This window comes from Carlito syrichta, unplaced genomic scaffold (genome assembly GCF_000164805.1).
Source record: "Carlito syrichta isolate Samal-C Ts95f unplaced genomic scaffold, Tarsius_syrichta-2.0.1 Scaffold308119, whole genome shotgun sequence".
NCBI classification, from domain to species: Eukaryota; Metazoa; Chordata; class Mammalia; order Primates; family Tarsiidae; genus Carlito; species Carlito syrichta.
The window spans coordinates 139,685-159,696 of NW_007252215.1; the positions used below are offsets into that span (position 1 = coordinate 139,685).

At 41.0% G+C, this 20,012-nt stretch overlaps 1 protein-coding gene across 1 annotated transcript in view; it reads right to left on the reverse strand.

Annotated features, from left to right (window-relative positions):
• CDYL2 (chromodomain Y like 2) overlaps nt 1-20,012 on the reverse strand; it is a 103,390-nt gene that overhangs the window by 70,934 nt on the left and 12,444 nt on the right. The window contains exon 4 of the mRNA XM_008064970.2: nt 4,847-5,438. Coding sequence (XP_008063161.2) covers nt 4,847-5,438 — 592 coding nt within the window. The remainder of the gene's footprint in view (nt 1-4,846; nt 5,439-20,012) is intronic.

Consider the following 20,012-nt stretch of genomic DNA (forward strand, 5'->3'; position numbering starts at 1 on the left):
CACTGCACTCCAGTCTGGGCGACAGAGTGAGACTCCAACTCAAAAAAAAAAAAATGTATGTTTCCTTGAAGTTCGCCATTCAAAAACAATGAAAAGCCTATGTCCCATTTGAAATCTACCAAGCTTCTGGTGGATCCATTGAGAAGTGGTTTTCAGGAATCATGAGTGCATCCTTCTACATCATCTTTGAACAACAGACTGGACAATATATTACAAATTATTAATGTGGGAGGAAGAAAACGAGACTGCCTTGTCTGTTTCAACAGAAAAACACTAGGTGGAAGACATCAAACAAATAACTCTTGTACAACATGTATCAATGAACCTGCAATGCATGCGGGTGACTATTTCACACGTTAGAAAAATAAAAAATATAAAATTTTGATTTTTTAATCACAGATAAGTTCCTCGATGTCCAAAATTCCATTATAAGCCAAATATCATTACAATAAAATAATGGTTCCAATGCTCTACTACTTAATATGAAGTGATTCGCTTTTCACTATTTCATTAAGTGAGTCAAGTTGCTAGTAGGTGACCTGCGAGATGTATCCGAGTGCAAAGGGTTAAACAAGAAAGCGCTAAGCAGTTCCCCTGGGCAGAACGACAGAAGGGGTTAGTGAACCTAAGAGCATTTCTGTACAGATGAAACCAGTGTATTTGAAGCAGGAGGCCCTTATCCTAAGTGAAATAACTCAGAAACAGAAAATCAAATACCGCATGCTCTCACTTATAAGTTAAACAAATGGGTACGCATGGATATGCAGATGGAGATGACAGACACTGGGGCCACCAAAAGGGAGTGGCTGCGCAGGGAGTGGGTAAGGGATGAAAAATTACTTATTGCTTATCTAGTGAATACAATTCATTACTTGAGAGATAGGAACACTAGATACCCAATCCCCGCCTTCATAAAATACATCCATGTAACAAACTTGCACATGTACCCCCTGAATCTATACTAACAGTAAAAAAAGAAAACACTCCATGAAGAATCTTTAAGAAAACAAAAGGAGGTGCCCGGTGGAAAGTGCATCAGTGAGAAAAAGATACTATGTCAGGTTTTAAAACTTTGAAGGATCAAATCACATTCTGACATACAAACTTCCTATCTAAGGAATATTGTTGGATCTACCAACAAATGGATTTATGAATGCTCTCTTACAACCAGACACATCTGCAGAAGCCACCGGATACACCTGTAGCTGTTAAAATCCAGCATTTAACATACATAACCCACACCCTGCCCCCTGAGATCCCGACTCATTCAATTGAGGTGGAGCCCATTTTAACAAGCTCCCCTAGGGATACTGAGGCAGATGGTACCTGGACCACAAAGCTGTTAGTCATCGCCAGAGAGTAATCATAATCAAGAGTGGTGTGGAGTCGCTGCACACGCCTCACAAACACTGCCATGGGAAAACGCCGTCTGAAACCAAAACACCACCCGTTGAAGCCCCGATTTAGCATTTGTTCCCACAGCAGATCAGGGAAGTCAGCAGTAAATGAGTAACGTGTTACATAAGTTGCTGTTCTGTATGCAGAACCTCAGCTCACCAAAGAGAAGCTAAAACCATATAAAAAGCAACAGCCCACCCCCAAAACAAATGCTGTGTTAGTACAGCCAGGATCGCCCCTCCCCCACCACCTTCTGCCAGGCAAAGGTGAGCCCCCACTGCTCTGCACTGAAAACCCCCCAAGCTCACCCTTGGGCCACTGGGAACTGGGTCCTTCAGTCCAGGTCAGGCAAGCAGGGTTAGAGAAAAGGGTAGGAGGAGGACATTCAGAACCCCACATGGGCATGAACACTGGCTTCAGCAGAGCTTCCATCTGGCTAAAAACATAAGTGGAGCCATGTTGTCCCTGCCTATACCTCTGACCCCTTGCTGGAAAGTTCTGGAACCACAACACCCCCTCTTCTTGGGTCTTGTCCAAAAACCTCAAACTACTCTTTTCACCATTCCCTGCTTCTTTCTGGCAAGGATTCTCCTGTCTCTTCCTCTCCTCAGTTCCCCCAGACCCAGATAATAAGCTAGTTCTAGCTAGTATTAAAGGCTGTCAGTGGCAAGGATATTTATCACGCTAGTAACCACAGAAGATGTCAATGTGGGTATGGTGAAGGCGTAAGTTTATATGTATCATACATGTTACTCCTTCCACGGAGCCAATCTCAGGTGCTTTCTTAACATAGAGCTGGAGGCAGCCACCCCACTCTACTGGAGAATGGACTGTGGGTTTCGGAGGGAGAAGTCCTTACCTATGTCTTCCTTCCTCCAAACACCCAGCATGGCAACTAACTCTCAGGAAGTATTCAAAAAAGCTAGTATTGAATTGAATTAAACTGACACTGATGAGAAACTTCACTGCCACCCCCATTTTGCCACAAAGCATGTATCAAAATGCAGTCCAGTCGCCCAGGGTGCTTGTTAAAAGCCCATCTTTTGAATTCCACCCCAGACTTAGTCAATCTGACACTATGGGACCTGTATTTGCCAAGTAACCTAATACACATAAGCTTTGAGGACCACTGTCTTAATTTTATGGGAGGATCTGACAGGCACCAATACCAAGGGATGTGATGAAGCAAAGGGGCCCTTTTAAAATAGCCAGAACAGAGGCGGACATGAACCCAAGTGCAGTAGAGAACACACAACATCAGGCAAAAATGAGGAAGATCAAATCAGAAAGATCTAGAATAGCAATCTGGAGTTAACAGAATTGCCATGAACCTCGGCAGGCTGGTCCTCGCCTCTTTCCCCTGGCCATGGGGTACCACACACCATTATTAGATCACAGATGGGGTGGGGGGCAGGCACCAGCGAGCCCCAAGGATGGAGAGAATATGACTGGCAGCTCCAGCCCACTATAAAAGGTGCACAGGACAAGAGATGCACCTTCACCTAGACGTCTCTATGAGTCTGCGGTCTGGCAGCTCCCTCATGCTTTTTCCCTCACCCCTGAGGTAGCCACGTTTTGAACAGGGTAGGGGGCTGCTAACAGCGAAAGCTTAGGGGATTATGCCTGAGCCTTGCACCTGCACCTGCGAGGGGACCTCCAACGCTCCCCTCGCTAACCTTCCTGAGACGGGGAACAGCGCTACTGCCAGCAGCCGTCACAGAAACATCAAACACGGATGTTTATGCCAAGCCTCATTTACACAAGCCCACTTCTCCCGGAGAGCTGAATTTCTAAAACAAACAGCTTTTACATATGTTAGCAGGCACAGGCACAGGCACGTCGGCATCAGGGATCCCCAGACGGAAATGTGAGTCAGTCTGGGGCAAAGACTGCTAAATAAATTCTGTTTGGGTGAAATTCCTCCCTCTGGAGAAAGAACCCTCAACGCAGATTGCTCAGATTCCCCGGCAAGTCTCTAAAGACAGCATGCTGTCTCAGGGGAGCCTGCTCCAAACACTCTGAACTCCAACGCCATTGCCATCACTCTGATGTGTCTCTGTCTGGTCACTTCATCCTTCTGCAAGCTGTCCCAGCCATCCCCCTGCATTCCAGCATCCTGGTTACCTCACACTCTGGTTCCATCGAGGTGTCTGATGACCCTGCCCTGTTGGGCATGGGCTGTCCACGCTCCTGCAGAATTTCCTGCAGTAGCTCTGTTGGCTAAACAGAAAAGTGCCACCAGGTACACAAACAGGTGTCTGAGAATTGAGGGAGTACATGTAACTGGTACAGGCAGCTAACCTGAAAGACTGAGGCTGTGAAGGACTTGGGTAAGGAGCAATTTGACTATGGAGAACACCTCTCTGGTTTGGAAACTTGAACCACCTGGGTCATTGCCTCCTCTCTCCTTAATTCTGCCCATGGAGACTTGGTTAAAAGAGAGGAATTCCATAATCTAACATGACATATACAAGCTATGCTGTTTTGAGGATGGAGTAAGAAGACGCAAACCAGAAGATTTAGCATATGATGGCATCAAGGGAGCATTCAGAACCCACTATAATCTGATGTCAGTGTCCCTCCAAAATTCCTATGTTGAAACCTAATCCCCAATGCAACAGCATTAAGAGGTGGGACCTGCAGAAGGTGATTCAGTCATGGGTGTGGGATTAGTGGCCTTACAAAAGGGGATGATGGGAACTCAACCTCTTTGTGAGGACACACAAAGCACCATCAGACACTGAATCTGCTGGTGCCTTGATCTTGGACTTCGCAGCCTTCAGAACTGTAAGAAATAAATTTCCATAATTTATACATCTCTCAGTCTAAGGTATTTTGTTATAGAAGCCTAAATAGACTAAGACAGGACCTCATATATAAATGAGAGTAATCATGCATCCTAGTTGTCAGTTGAAGAGCGAGGGGCTCCAGGGTATGCCCTGATTTGATGAATTCCAAGCCCACAATGGGTCTGAGAAGGAGGAGCAGACCCCAACCCAGACCCTACTTCTGAGGGCTGCTCTACTAGGGACATGATGAGACTGCAAGCAAGGGCACTGCACAATGCCCTGGAAAGGCACTGGCCCTCTGCGGACACGGGTCTGGGGTCCTGGGGGTGAGGACTGGAGCTGTCCTAAGAGAAGTGACTCTAGAGTGGTTACAACAGACTTAGGTGTCATGAAGCTCAGTCAGGAATTCCCGACCACTCCAGACCTCAGCAGGAGCATTGATGGCTTAGCCACCCCATGCACATGAGTGTATGCAACCAATGTGGACACAGAACTGAGTCCATGTGGGCCTAGGTGAAGGGGATGAAAAGATACTTACTGGTTAGCTAAGAGAAGGGGATGGAGGTGGGAGTCTCATGAATTTCCCTAGGCTGCCTGCAGAGCCCTTCCCCCATCTGCCCTGGCCAGAGCCAAACCCAAGAGAAAGAAAAACTACATACTGAGCCCATTCTCTGCCAGCGCAGTGTGGTTCACATCACATTCACCCACATCTTGCTCTCCAACATGGTCATTCAAATCCAAGCCAGACTGATGGGACCCATTTCCAAAGTGCCTCTCATCCTTCTCGGAGCCAGTGTCCCCATTTTCCATCCCGTTCTGAGCCTTCTTCAGGGGCATTATTTGCAAACCACTAGGGGTAGTCCTGTAAGACACTGTTTTGGCAGCTCTGTCACCTCCCGTGGGGGTCTTGCCTGAATACCCTTTCTTCAGCTTGGCCAGGGGAGGGTTGATTCGTTTCCGTTTATGGGAGGCTCCTTTGCTCTTCCCAGGTTCTGAAGGTCTATGGGAGAGTTTCTCAACCGACGGACCGCGGCCATCACGCAGCAGCTTGGAGGTGCTGGACTGCTTCCCTGACTTGATCCTCTTGTCCTTGGACACATGCAGTCCATTGAACTCATCGATAAACTCCTCACAGTGCAAGAGATGGTGCTCTGGCTCCCACGTGTCCTCTGTGCTCCCGTAGCCTTTCCATCGGATAAGATACTCCCATTTTCCTTTCTTGTTCTTCCTCTTGTCTACAATCCTTTCAACCTACAATACAATATGAGAGGGTTAGAGAAGAGAGAAAGAAACAGAGAGAAGAATAAAGTCAGTTTCAGGCAACAAGAATAGCACAAGGCTCTTGGGATAGAGGCGTCTACCCTGGCGGTGGAGTGAGCCATTCCATGCCAGAAGCCAACAATGGGTTTCAGAAGGTTGGTTTATTTCAGGACATCACTGTATGGAACCAAAGGCAAGCGTGGTCATTTCCCATGATGACTTGTGACACCATGCCCGGCTGGTGGCATTCACATGTCCATCCAGGCTTATTCTTGTTTGAAATTGCATTGCAAGCTTTCAGAAGAGATCATTATTCTCTCCACTGCACTGGAGTAGACTCAGACTTTTAAAGACCAATTTGGCGTGAGCTTTTCATCCTTACCTATAATAAGTAATATTTATTGTGCAATTATATGGAAGGCACTATGCCGATTTATCCTTACTTATAATACTAATGAGGAGTAACATCCATTGGGCATTTATAAGGCAGACACTATACTAAATACTGGACATAGACTCTCCCATCTCATTTTCTCCTGACAACAACCCAGCTGTGTATAGTACTTTTTTTCTACCCACATTTTACAGTGAAGGAACTAGTGCTCAAAGAGATTAAGCAACTCAACCAAGTTCTAAAAATGGCAAGTGTAGGGCTGGGGTTTGAACCACTCTTGCCTCAGACCTATTCTTTTACTCACTAAGCCATACTAATTCTCTCAACAGCAAAAACCTTCCATATTGGCAGAAAAGGGCTTGAATTGAAAGAGCCCAGTTTCCCTCACACAGTTCCCCCAGCTGCAGCGCCACCACTAGGAGGCAACAAGATAGGAAACATTTGTTGAGAGCCTACCATGTGACTCACACAACTCAACAGGTGTACATTAATCCCATGGAATAACACAGGAAAATGCCAGTCCTGATGCTAATTAATAACTGTAGATTTCCACTTTGCTGTAGATTTGAATTTTTTTAAATTATAAAAGGTGTAATATTCTCAATAGCAAAAACATGGAACCAACCATACTGCCCATTGAAGCTGGACTAGATTTTTTTAAATGTGGTACATATACACAATGGAATATTATGCATTCATAAAGAAGGACAAACATGTGAACTTTGCAGCAACTTGGATGGATTTAATTCTATCATCCTCAGTGATCTATCACAGAAACAAAGAACAGAGTACATGTTCTCACTCATAAGCAGACCTTGAACAATTATCATAATACTATAAGAAAGGGATTGGCAGTATCGGGAAACTGCCAGGGGAGGAGTGGGGGAATTGGCAGTTGAGGGAAACTGCCAGGGTAGGTAGGGGCACACCTCATCAACAAGGGTACCTGCATAATGAAAATCTGAATACCTAATCTGAATTGTATCCCACATCTTTAAAATAAAATAAAAGGCATAATATTCTCAATGCTGTACCCCAAAAATGCTAAGTCTCAATGAAAACATAAGCAATTATATTCATAAGTTCATTATATTTCAATGTCAATATAATATACTTTCTTGGAATAAAATTTTCACCCAAAACAATTAAGTAACAAGTAAGGAATATGCCTTTGAAACTTACAAAAAGAAATTTTTATATGTTTCAATTTTTCATAATAAAAGTAAAAAAATAACTGAAAAGTAAGATTGTCTCATCAATGCTTTATGTACAACAGAGGCTATGCAAAATAATTAAGCAATTTTCATTGCTATGCACTTAATAAATATGCAAATAGCTAGGCCATACTACCTCTTCAGACAATTTTATTTTTCCTTAATTAATTTATCTCAACTCAAATTGGCTATGTCTATTAAAATGTCTTTCCTTATAAAATACCCTGTGCACATCTGTTTTAGATTTACTACAGAATTGTTAAATGTATCACACAAACTCTATAACAGCTTTTTTAAAGCAAAATCATACCTAACTAATCCAACTTCCAGACTTTGGGTCAAGGAATGGGGCTAGTTGAGAATCATTTGTAATGATCCTTCAGAAAGCCAAGAGTTTCTGGAAAAGCCTGCAGCTCTGATCATGTTGAGACATTGTCAGGAGACCCCCTCTACAGGTTTACTAAGGAAGGAAAGTGAATAAGCAACCTAGTACTGTGTTTAATAGCAGCATTCTCATGGACAGCAACCTAGGAGTGTCAGCAGCAAGCTTTCATGGGAGCTAAGGTCTGTGTGTGTTGGCATGGACACCTCCAGCTCTAGAAAGATGTGCTTGGCTCCCAGGGTAGAGAATTTTCTTCCCCAGGAAGAAACAGAGGACCATGTCAGACAAACAGCCAACACAAAGGATGGGTTGATGGGTGAAAGGGATGGATGGATGGATGGATGGATGGATGGATGGTGGGATGGTTGGGTGGATGGGTGGGTAAATGTGTGGATGAATAAATGGACAGAAGGATGGATGAATGTATGGACCAGGATGGGTGATTAGAGAAGACTGGTTCATGAATGAATTGGTGGATGAATGGATGGATAAACGGACAGATGGATGGAAGGATGAATGGATGGATTGATAGACGATGCAGGATGGGTGAAAGGGTGGGTAGAGGGGTAGGTTCATGAATGGATGAATGGATGAATGGCACTCACTCATCAAAATGAGCCTATTATAAGATTTAAAAACACAGATTTGGGGCAAGACTATCTGGTTTAAATCCCCTGATAAGTCTTTTATCACGTATTCTTGAACAAGTTACTAAACCTCTTTGGGCCTCGGATGACTCATATAGCAAGGCGGAAGTAACAGCACCTACCTCATAGGGTGGTTGTAGGGAATATGCAAATATGTACTTTTGCATTCCACAGAAAAGGTCACTTAATCTTGTATAGCCTCCTGTGATCACAAACCTTAGTAGTGTCTAAAGACAGAATGTTCCCCACCCTTCAGAATATGACCTCTTAGGACAATAAAATCCTCCCTGGGAAGAAGAGAGAGGGCACCTACTTAGATAAGTCCTTCCACGTTTGGTAAGTGTCTATGTATAGTCCAGTGGCTCAAGAAGCTGAGGGGACAGCAAGGGTGTGGGGTCTTGAAGGCTATTTGAGGTCCTACTGGAGGGAGAGCTTAGTTTTGTTTTATCCAAGTTACTGGAGGTTTCAATCACAGAATCACAAGTCACTTTACAGAAGACCTCAAGGCTATTCCTTCCGCCTCTGGTCCTATTCACAAAGCCACTGGGTAAACTCACAACCATTTCTACTTAAATTGACACAATACCAATATAAGCAGTATTAACAGGAGCCTCTCTATTAACCTGGTGTGCAGTGGGGGAAAATGCTTGGCTCTGCCACTTTCTATCAATGTAACCCTGGGCAAGTCAGCCAACCTCTCTAGGCCCTTGTATCTCATCTGTAAAATAGATGATAATAATAATAATAATAATAATAATAAAGAGCTGAAAGAAATAAGACATGGGAAAAGTACCTTGAACACCAAAAAGCACTACAAACAGATGAGCGAGATGGCTTTAATATACATAAAACTTCAGTAGACAAAAGTATTTTTATATACATTATTTCACGTGTAGTTTAAATAAACAAACAAAAAAGTTTTCTTTTGGTTTAGAAAAACAACTGCTTTTTCTGAAATACCAAAATGCTCATGAGGAAAGCTGGATCCCAAACATCCCACCAAACTTTGATCTCCGTCATCTCCCGGGGCCTAATCTTCTTTACATCCCTGTGTAGCTTTCTGACTCTCTTTTCCTCTTCTCAGGAGCATCTCAAACAAAACCTGAATTATAATTTGTTCTGTTGATAACAAAAGCCCAATTCATTCAGGACTTGATCTTATATATGTTCGCAACAATCTCTGTCTGGGAAATTCTTTTTTCATAAACTCCTCTGAGCCTTCTCCACTGTCTTCTAATTCCTCACAGCTGCTGAAAACCAAGAATGGTCCCCCTGGTCCTGGCAGATCTGTCTCCAGATATACCCTCCTCCCCCCCACTACCACACTCTGCCTGTGCAGGTCACATGCAATACCTGAAGCTCAGTTCTTCCAAATGGAAACAACTGTTCATTCTCTTCCTTTTTATGTGCACACACAAATGAACACATGTATGATATTAAAGATTTTGTTGTTTGCACACCCTCACCAGTATCTCTTTAAAAAAAAAAAAAAAGCATCTGAGATGCTGAACTATTCCTTAGAGTTCAAGCAAATAATTAATTAACATTTACTCTCTGTGATCCCAGCTAATATGAGACTCTGTTCTACTAACAGGGTGGGGGAGGGGAGGGGAAAGGGCAGGGAGAGTCCAAGGCAATTATTACCAGTGACACGATGCCACCTGGATGGCAGTCTCCTTAGGATCAATAATGATGACAATCACTTTGATTGGTGCATGCTAAGTTCCAGGAACTGTGCTAATCACTGCAAGATGTTAGATTTCATCTTTATACCCAGCCTTCTGGCTGGACCTCTTTCTCGCCATTTGACAAAGAAGGAAACTGACGTTCAGAGAAGGTAGGTAACTTTCCCTCGATCACACAGTCAGTAGATGGTTCACCGAGATTTGAATCCAAGTTTGTCTGACTCCACAAGTTCCTAGCCACCTGGCCACAGCTCACCAGGGGGAAGCAATCAGGCAGGGCCCGACAAAGTGCCACCAGTGTGGACCAGCAATGAGAGAGAATAGGCAATGAAGAAGTAAATGGCTTTAAGGAAGCCCTTTGGTCAACAACTCTTTAAGGATCGTCAATACATGAAGCACGTGTATACAAGGAGAAAAACGCACAGACCACCATCATGGCTCACAGGCTAGTGAGAGAAACAGCCCTTAAAAGAGTGAGCACAAAGCAGTATGTGGTGACAAATTATGGAAAGAACTCTGATGGTGAAGAGAAAGGTGCTGTGAGAAGCAATATAGCAGAGGGGAAGGGGCTACTTCAAATCACGGTCAGGAAGGCTCCTCCAAGAAAGGACAACTTAAACTGAGAGCAAGGGAGGCCTATACAGATGCGGAGAAAAGGAGCAGTGATGGGCTTTTCCAAGTAGAGGAGGTCACCCCCTCCTCTTCAGCTTTTCAGTCACAGGCTAATAAAATAACAATACCACACCTAACATTTATTCAGCATTCACTAAGGGCCAACTACTGTTGTACATAATCCCTATATGTTAACTCATTTAATAAATTACCCAATAGGTGGGACATACTATTTATTTATGAGTCGGAGTCTCACTCTGTCACTCTGGCTGGAGTGTAGTGGCATGGTTACAGCCACCACAACCTCAACCTGCCGGGCCCACATGATCCTTCCACCTCAGCCTTCCAAGTAGCTGGAACCACAGATGCACACCATATCACCCCACTCATTTTTTGATTTATTGTAGAGACAAAGTCTCACCAAGTTGCCCAGGCTGGTCTTAAACCCCTGGGCTCAGGCAATCCACTTGCCTCCACCTTCCAAAGTGCTGGGATTACAGGCATGAGCCACCACACCCGGCTTATTTATTTATGTTTGTAAAGGATAAAACTGCAGCACCCAAAGGAGAAGGACTTTGGCAGAGCCCCATATCTAATAAGCATCGGAGAGCTGAGACTTGGTCCAACACATCTTCGCCCAGAATCCCACACTCTCAGCAACCACATTAGACCATCTCCCACTCTGCGCAGTGAGCCCAATCTCTGACCAAGGCTGACAGTGTATCTGCAACTTCAGACTCTTCCCCTCAACTCCCATTATGTTCACTAGACACCTGTGGCACTTTTCCTTAGCTTAGGATTAGCCTCCTGATCTTGCCTCTCCTAGGGTCCCCCAGCAGGCCATGGGTCCTCCTCCCCCTCTGCTTCAATATTTCATTGGTTCAAATGGAAACAAAGTCATCCTCAGTCATATTCCCCATCTCACCTTCCCACCAACCAAGACACTACATAAAATTACAACAGCTCTGGAACCCAGGAATACCAATCTAAGATTTTCCAGACCCCTAAAGGAATGTCCTCCCATCTGATGGCACTGTGCAGAGAAACTCTGGGTTACTAGCATATGTCTTGGCTTCTAAGAGCAAAGAGCAAGGCAAAAAAAGAAAAAAAGGAAGAAGATGTCCATGCCTGCAGTCTGCCTATACATGTACCAAAGCAGCCCTCCCTAGACAGAAACAGTTTACTTCCTCACTCTGTACTTCAAGGACCTCTCTTTCCGCATCCTTTCAGTATCCTGGGACAACATTCTCAGAGGCGAAAGGGGACAGTTACCCCATTGTTACAATTTGGAGTATGAAGTCCTGGGAAGGACAAAGGGTAAGTTCTGAGAGAAACTGGGAACAGACCATTTAAAGTTCAGAAGACTGAGATTGCTTCAGATGACCTAGTCAGAGAAGGCAGCAGGAACAGAAGGCTTTTCCCCCTCAGCCCAGCAAAATTACACAAAGTAAATGGCTGCCGGACCAAGAAATTTGGCCCAGAGTCATGTAAACCAAGCTGGCTTTGGGGCCAGGGTCTGACGGGGATTCTGTAGCATCCAAGTGATGAGGGGGACCCATAGGAATTCCCACGCCCCCTCTTTTGGGAAATAATACCTCTAGAGAGACCTCTCCACAGTCAAGAACACACAAACAAAACTAGTAACAGAAACATCATCACAGTCACAAAAATGTCTAAAATACATGAACATGGTCATAACTAAAAATCTTCAGTAAAATCATATTAGTGAAAAGTACCAATGGATATATGTGTAAATAGTATTTGTGGTGCTTCCCAAGACTTTAGAAAATATGACCTACATTTTTAAAAGGGGGGGGGAAAAGATGATGAAATGAAACCTGTAGGTTGAAAAAAATAGATGAAATGAGAAAAGATTCATTTACATAAGGTTGTAAAGGAACCAAAGCGGGGAAAAAAGTATAAAATTCCTATTGGAACCTGGAAAGGACAGAATCAACATGCAGAAAGGCATATCAGTAATGGAGACAACATACTCAAATAGCTCTCCAAGAGAGCAGGAGCATAGGACACAGAGATTTTTTTTTTTTCATCTCTATTTTAGATTCGGGGGTACTCGTGTATGTTTGTTACATGGACATATTGTGCAGTGGTGGGGATTGGGTCTCAGGTGGCCCGTTCCCCAGAGAGTGAACACTGTACTCCATAGGTAATTTCTGAATCCTAACTTCCCTCCCTCCTCCCCCTTATTGGTGTTCCCAGAGTTTATTATTTCCACCTTGACACAGAGATTTTAAAGAAAGCAGTACGGAAAATGAGAACAGACAACTAGGAGAGTTAACAGAGTTCTAACCAATATGAGCCTGACAGCTAGAAAAAAAATAATAAAATGGGACAGAAACACTCATCAAGGCATAACAGAAGAAATCTCTGTGTCTTGAATCTGAGGTCAAAAAAAGGACTTCAGTGATGGGGAAAGGGGAGGTTGAGAATATAATAACGTTATTTCCATCTTTGCAAAACTTCTTCGTTTCAAAAGAGTTAAACTCCGTATCCTCATTCTTCATGAGCCCTCCCCTATCCAAAATGGCAGGCATGGAAATCAGGTCAATTTCAGAACATTAAATTCTGGAGCACATGTTAAAGAAATAAATATTCTGAACTAGAGGATTCTATAATCCAAGTGGTCCTTCAGATGCAAAAGAAGGAGAAAGACATCTCATGTCTTCGAGGATAAAACATAAATTACCAATTTTTAAAATGACTCAAATAAGTACTTCAAAAAACAAGTTTTAACCCTAAATTTTTTATTTATTTTATTCACTTATTTTTAATACAGATGAGGTCTTGTTCCATTGCCCAGGCTGGAGTGCAGTGTTCTGATTATAGCTCACTTGCATCTTCGAATTCCAGGGCTCAAGTTATCCTCCCACTTCAGCCTCCTAAGTAGCTGGGACTACAGTTGTGTGCCACCATGCCCAGCTTACACCTACGTTTTCTTTTTTTTTTTTTTTTTTTTTTGAGTTGGAGTCTCACTTGGTCTCCCAGACTGGAGTGCAGTGGCCGCTCCCGGCCACCGCAGCCTCGCCTGCTGGGCTCCGGCAATCCTTCCGTCAGCCTTCCAAGTAGCCGGAATTACAGGCATGCGCTATCACGCCCGGCTGATTTTTTGATTTATTGTAGAGATGAGGTCTCGCTGCCCGGGTGGGTCTCGAACCCGCGGGCTCAGGCAATGCATTCACCTCAGCCTCCCAAAGGCGCGGGATTACAGGCTGAGCCACCGAGCCCGGCTACACCTATGTTTTCAAACTTAAAACTAGAGGTGTAGTAAGCACACATACTAAGATTAATGCTAAACAACAATACCAGATGAATATCTAGAATAAAGTCTTAAGTAATTACCACAATTATGACAAAATTGAAAGCAAATATAAAATGATCCTCAAAGGATCACTTGCATACATCATGTGAAAACAGAAAAGCAAAAATATAACAATGTGATTTTTAAATGCCAAGTTAACGAGTATAGGAAGTGGTCTTATATGAAGAAGAGTAAAAACCTGAGTATAATTTTTGCATTTTGATCACTAGAGAAACACACATTTGTATATATTGTTAAAATAATTATTTTCCTTCAAGAAAGGAAAATGCCTCCATAAATTAACATAAGTGATCACAGATTTTATTCACAATAGACAAAAAAAGCAAGTATTTTAACAGCTGAATAAACCAACCAGAGCATATTCCTGCAAAGGAGTACTACTCAGTAATAGAAAGGAATATACCACTGACACAAATAAGAACTTGAAATAAACTCACAGGCATTATGCTGAGTGAAAGAGGTCAGGTGCTGAAAAATACATACCAGGCAAAACTCAGCCGCAGTGAGCTGGGCGTGGGGGTGGAAGACGGGGGTGGTGGAGACAGTGACTGCAAAGGCCATGAGAAAACTTTCCAGGGAGATGGAAACGTTCTATAATTTGACTAGAGTGGTGGAGTATACATCTGTCAAAAGCCACCTTTACACTGAAAATGTGCTGAGTTTTATTGTATGTAAGTTATGCCTCAATAAAGTTGCTTGGCAAACACTCATAAAACACACAGAAAGAAAAAGAAAAAATAGACATTTCAAATGAAATGAGGAGATGGAAAGAAGGTCCACATTGCAAGTGACAAGTTTTAAAGATGAAACAGTATTAAAGCATAACAGTCAAAAAGCATTAAATAAGAAAGCAGAAATGAAATCAAATATATTATTTACCCTCCCCCACAAAAAAAAATCCTGCATGTGAATACTTATAGTGCATTTATTCATCATTTCCAAACACTGGAAACAAGCATAATATCCTTCAACAAGAAAATGGATATATAAACTACAGTACATCCATATAACAGAATATTCCTCAGAAATAAATAGGAACAAACTATCGACTGTCACAGCAATATGAATGGCTCTTAAATTCATTTGATGAATGAAAGAAGCCATATCCAAGAGGACTATAGGTATATTGTATGATTCTGTATGTGTGATATTCTGGAAAAGGAAAAACTACAGGAAAGGAGGAGACATCGGTGGGGTCTGGGGGTCAGAGGGAAAGGGGATGATTACAAATCAGCTACACAAGAGAACGTGTCAGCTATGAAACTGTTCCTTGTGGTACCGCGGGGGTGGACACATGACTCTGTGCATTTATCAAAAACCACAGGGCTGTAGACCACAAAAAAGTGACCTTTTCTGTATGCATTTTTTAAAAAATCAACCAAGGTGTCAGCAACTCCCAGGACAGAACACAGACTGTGACAAGTGACTCTCACTGTAATACAGATGTAAAAGCTACAAGCTAAGTGCAAAGGGTGGGGGAAAGGAGCTGACCCACATAACTTTTGAGAAAGTGTTTTAACTGGATAGAATAAAGACAAAGGACAAAAAGAACTGTGCACAAACACTGTACCCTTGTTGGTATAAAGTTTTTATCGCACAGAAGTGCAAAGAATAAAGAAATGACCTTACATGTACACTAGGTTTCAGCAAATAAGCAAATAAACTGAAGGTAATGAAAGCCAGGTTTCTCACAGGCAGATGAAGCTATAAATGGGCTAAAGAGAAGATTAGAATAAAGCCTGGAATGCCAGAATCGAGTCAGAGACATCAGTGTGAACTCATGTTTATTTTTATATATTTATACATATAGATAAACATGGATATAGCTACATGTATACACAGGTTAGCATACACACATACATCATAGATTCCCTACGTCGTTCCTCTGAGAGGGCCAAGAAGCAGTGATATCCTAGTATCAAAGAACATGTCCAACATATAAATCTTGGTTTCTAAATACCATTCTCCAGTAAAAGGAACCCAGACTCCCTAGAGAAATGCCTAATTCTAGAGCTGCAACAGAAAATATATACAAGATGAGATTAAAATATTTTGTACTGCCAAAAAGTAAGAAAGTACTCAAAATAAATTAATAAATAAACTCACGCTGATTGGGGTATATCAAAGGAGTCAACTAAAAGAGCTCCCAATGTCCAAAACTGGAACGATTTGAATAACAAAATAGACAATAGAGTACTGCATTATAATCCTAAGAATAAAATAAGTATCCAGGAGTTCATCTGATGTAAATAAATGTATTAATCAACAGCTGACAAACTATTGGCAGCAGGCCAAATCTGGCTAGATATTTGCTTTTGGAAGCAAAGTCTTCTTGGGACACACCTATACCCATGCACATATGCATGTAATACCTGTTGCTGCTTTCACACTATAACAGTAGAACTGAGTTGGTGCCACAGAGACTGTGTGGCTCACACAGTATGTGTCGCCCATTACAAAAAAAAAAATGCTGACCCTTATCACTATAGAAAACCACCAAACCACAAAGATAAACAACAAAAGAGGGAGAAAGAAACAAAGGATATACAAAACAAGGAGAATATAACTAACAAAATTCAGGAGTAAGTTCTCATTTATCAATAATAACCTTAAATGCAAATGGGTTAAGTTCCCCAATTCAAAGACACAGACTGGCTGAATGGATTTAAAAAAAAACAAAACCCAACTATATGCTACCTACAAGAAATTCACATCACATGTAAAGACACACACAGATTGAAAGTGAAAGGGTGGAAAAAGATAAACCACACAAACAGAAACCAAAACTGAGCAGAAGTAGATACATTTATATGAGATAAAATAGACGGTCGAAAACTGCAAAAAGAGACAAAGAAGGTCATTGTGTAAAGATAAAGGGATAAATTCAGCAAGAGATAACATTTGTAAATACATGGGTGCCTTAACAAAGGAGTACCTAGATATATAAAGTAAACATTATAAGATCTACACCTCAATAAAATAATAGCTGGAGACTTCCACACCCCACTCTCAGCATTGACAGATCATTCAGACAGAAAACCAACAAGGAAACTTCAGCTTTAACCTGCACTAAAGACCAAATGGTCCTAACAGACATTTATTGAACATGTCATCCAATAACTGCAGAATACACATTCTTCTCATCATCACATGAAGTATTTTTCAGGAAAGATCATATGTCAGACCACAAAACAATTCTCAACACATTTTTTTCAAAATCAAAATCATGTCAAATATCTTTTTTGACCACAATGAAATAAAACTAGAAATCAGCAAGAAGAGAAACTCTGGAAACTGTACAAATACATGGAAATTATGCAGCATGCTCCTGAACAACCAATAGATCAATGAAGAAATTAACAAGGAAATTAAAAAATGTCTTGAAACAAATGAAAATAGAAATACAACATACCAAAACCTATAGGATATAGGGAAAAAGTACTAAGAGGTAAGTTATTAGCAATATATGTCACATCAAAAAAGTGGGAAGATTTCAAACAAATGGTCTAACAATACACCTCAAGGAACTAGAAAAAAAAGAATAAATCAAATTCAAAATTAGCAGAAGAAAGAAAATAATAAAGATCAGAGCAGAAACAAACAAAATAGAGACAAAAAACAAACCACTAATAAAATCAAAAGCTGGTTTTTTGAAAATATAAGCAAAATCAACAAATCATTAGCTAGATTAAGAAAAAATAGGGACAATGCAAATAAATATAACGAGAAATGAAAAAAGAAGACATTACAACGGATACCACAAAAACACAAAAGATCATTAGAGACTATTATAAACAACTTTATGCCAATAATTGGAAAACCTAAAGGAAATATATACATTCTTGAACATACACAGCCTGCCAAGACTGAATCAGAAAGAAATATAAAACCTGAACAGATCAATAATGAGTACCAAGATTGAACACTAATAAAAATATCTTCCAACAAAGAAAAGCCCAGGATCAGATGGATTTACTGCTAAATTTTGCCATACTTTTAAAGAAGAACTCTAACATAAATACTTCTAAACTCTTCCAAAACACTGAAGGGGATGAACCAGGTGTGGTGGCACACACTTGGACTCCAAGCTACTTGGGAGGCTGAAGGAGAAGGATCACTTAAGGCCAGAAGTTTGAAGGTGTAATGTACTATAACTGCACCTGTGATCAGTCACTATATTCCAACTTGGGCAACAAAGTGAGACTCTATCTCTAAAAAATAAATGAATAAAATTCAAAAATCAGTTTTTTGACTGAAAGGGAGAGAAATCTCCAAATTTAGTCGATGAGGCCAGCATTATCCTGATACCAAAACCAGACAAAGATACAGACACAGAAAAAGAGAACTACAGGTCAGTATCCCTGATGAACAGAGATGCAAAAATCCTCAATAAAACACTAGCAAACTGAATCCAACAACAGGATAACATACCATAATGAAATGGGAGTTATCCCAGTGATTCAAGGATGGTTCAATGTACATAAATCAATAAATGTAATATATTGCATCAACAGAAGGGAAGACAAAAAAGTATGATTATCCCAATAAGAGTAGAAAAAGCAATTAATAAAATTCAACACCCCTTCATGATAATAAAAAATCCTCTCAACAAATTACGTACAGAAGGAACATACCTCAATACAATAAAGGACATATATGATAAACCCACAGCCAACATCACATGGAATAGAAAAAAGTTGAAAGCTTTCCTCTAAGTACTGGAACAAGACAAAGATGCTACTTTCACCACTCTTACTGAACACAATACTGAATGTCTTAGCCAGAGCAATTAAGCAAGAGAAATAAGGAGCCTCCAAATTGGAAAAGAGGAAGTCAAATTGTCCCTGTTTGCCGACAACATATTATATATTGGAAAATCTAAAGACTCCAGCAAAAATGCTTAGAACTAATAAGTAAAGTTGCAACATACAAAATCAAGAAACAAAAATCAGCCCATTTCTATACACCAATAACAAACTAGCTGAAAAAGAAATCCCATTTAAAATAGCTACCAAAAAAACCAACCTAGGAACAAATTTAACTAAAAAGATAAAAGATTTCCAAATGAAAACTACAAACCACTGATGACAAAAATTAAAGAAGACCCCCCCCCCAAAAAAATGTAAAGATATCCTATGTTCATAGATTGGAAGATTTAATATTGTTAAAATGACCATACTAGCCAAAGTGAGTAAAATATCATTGATATTTCAAAAATAAAATATCAATGATATTCTTCACAGAAATAGTAAAAACAACCCTAAAATTCATATGAAACCACAAAAGACCCCAAAGAGTCAGAATAACCCTGAACAAAAAGAAAAAAGCTATAGGCATCACACTATTTAAACTTCAAAATATACTACAAAGCTATAGTAACAAAAACAACATGGTACTGGCACAAAAGTGATACATAAACCTATGGAACAAACTAGAGAACCAAGAAATAAATTCATGTATTTACTGCCAACTGACTTTCAACAAAGAGCCCAAGAAGTATGCACTGGAAAAAGGATAGCCTCTTCCGTAAATGGTGCTGGAAAACTGTATATCCATTTGCAGAAGAATAAAACTGGATCTCTAGCTCTTACCATATACAAAAATCAACTAAAAATAGATGAAAGACTTAAATGTAAGACTCAATATTATGAACCTACTAAGAAAAAATGCAGGAGAAACATTTCAGGACATTGGTCTGGGCAAAGATCTTATGACTAAGACCTCAAAAACACTGGCAACAAGAACAAAAATAGAAAAAAATGGGATTATATTAAACTACAAAGTTCTGCACAGCAAAAGAAACAACACAGAGAAAAGAACCTGCAGAATGGGAGAGAATATTTGCAAACTATTCATCTGACAAAGGATTAATATTCAGAATACACAAGGAACTCAAACAATGCAACATCAAAATAAAAATTATTTTTAAAAATAGGCCAGGCTCAGTGGCTCAGCCTGTAATCCCAGAACTTTGGGAGGCCGAAACAAGTGGATTGCCTGAGCCCACATGTTCGAGACCAGCCCAGGTAATTTGACAAGACCTCATCTCTAAAATAAACCAAAAATTAGCCAAGCACAATAGTGCATTCCTGTAGTTTCAGCTACTTGGAAGGCTGAGGCGGAAGGTTCACCAGAGCCCAGTAGGTTGACACTGTGGTAGCTGTGAGAGTTCCTCTGTACTCCAGCCTGGGTGATGGAGTGAGACTCCGACTCAAAAATAAATAAATAAATAGGCCAGGCTCGGTGGCTCAGCCTGTAATCCTGTGCCTTTGGGAGGCTGAGGTGAGTGGA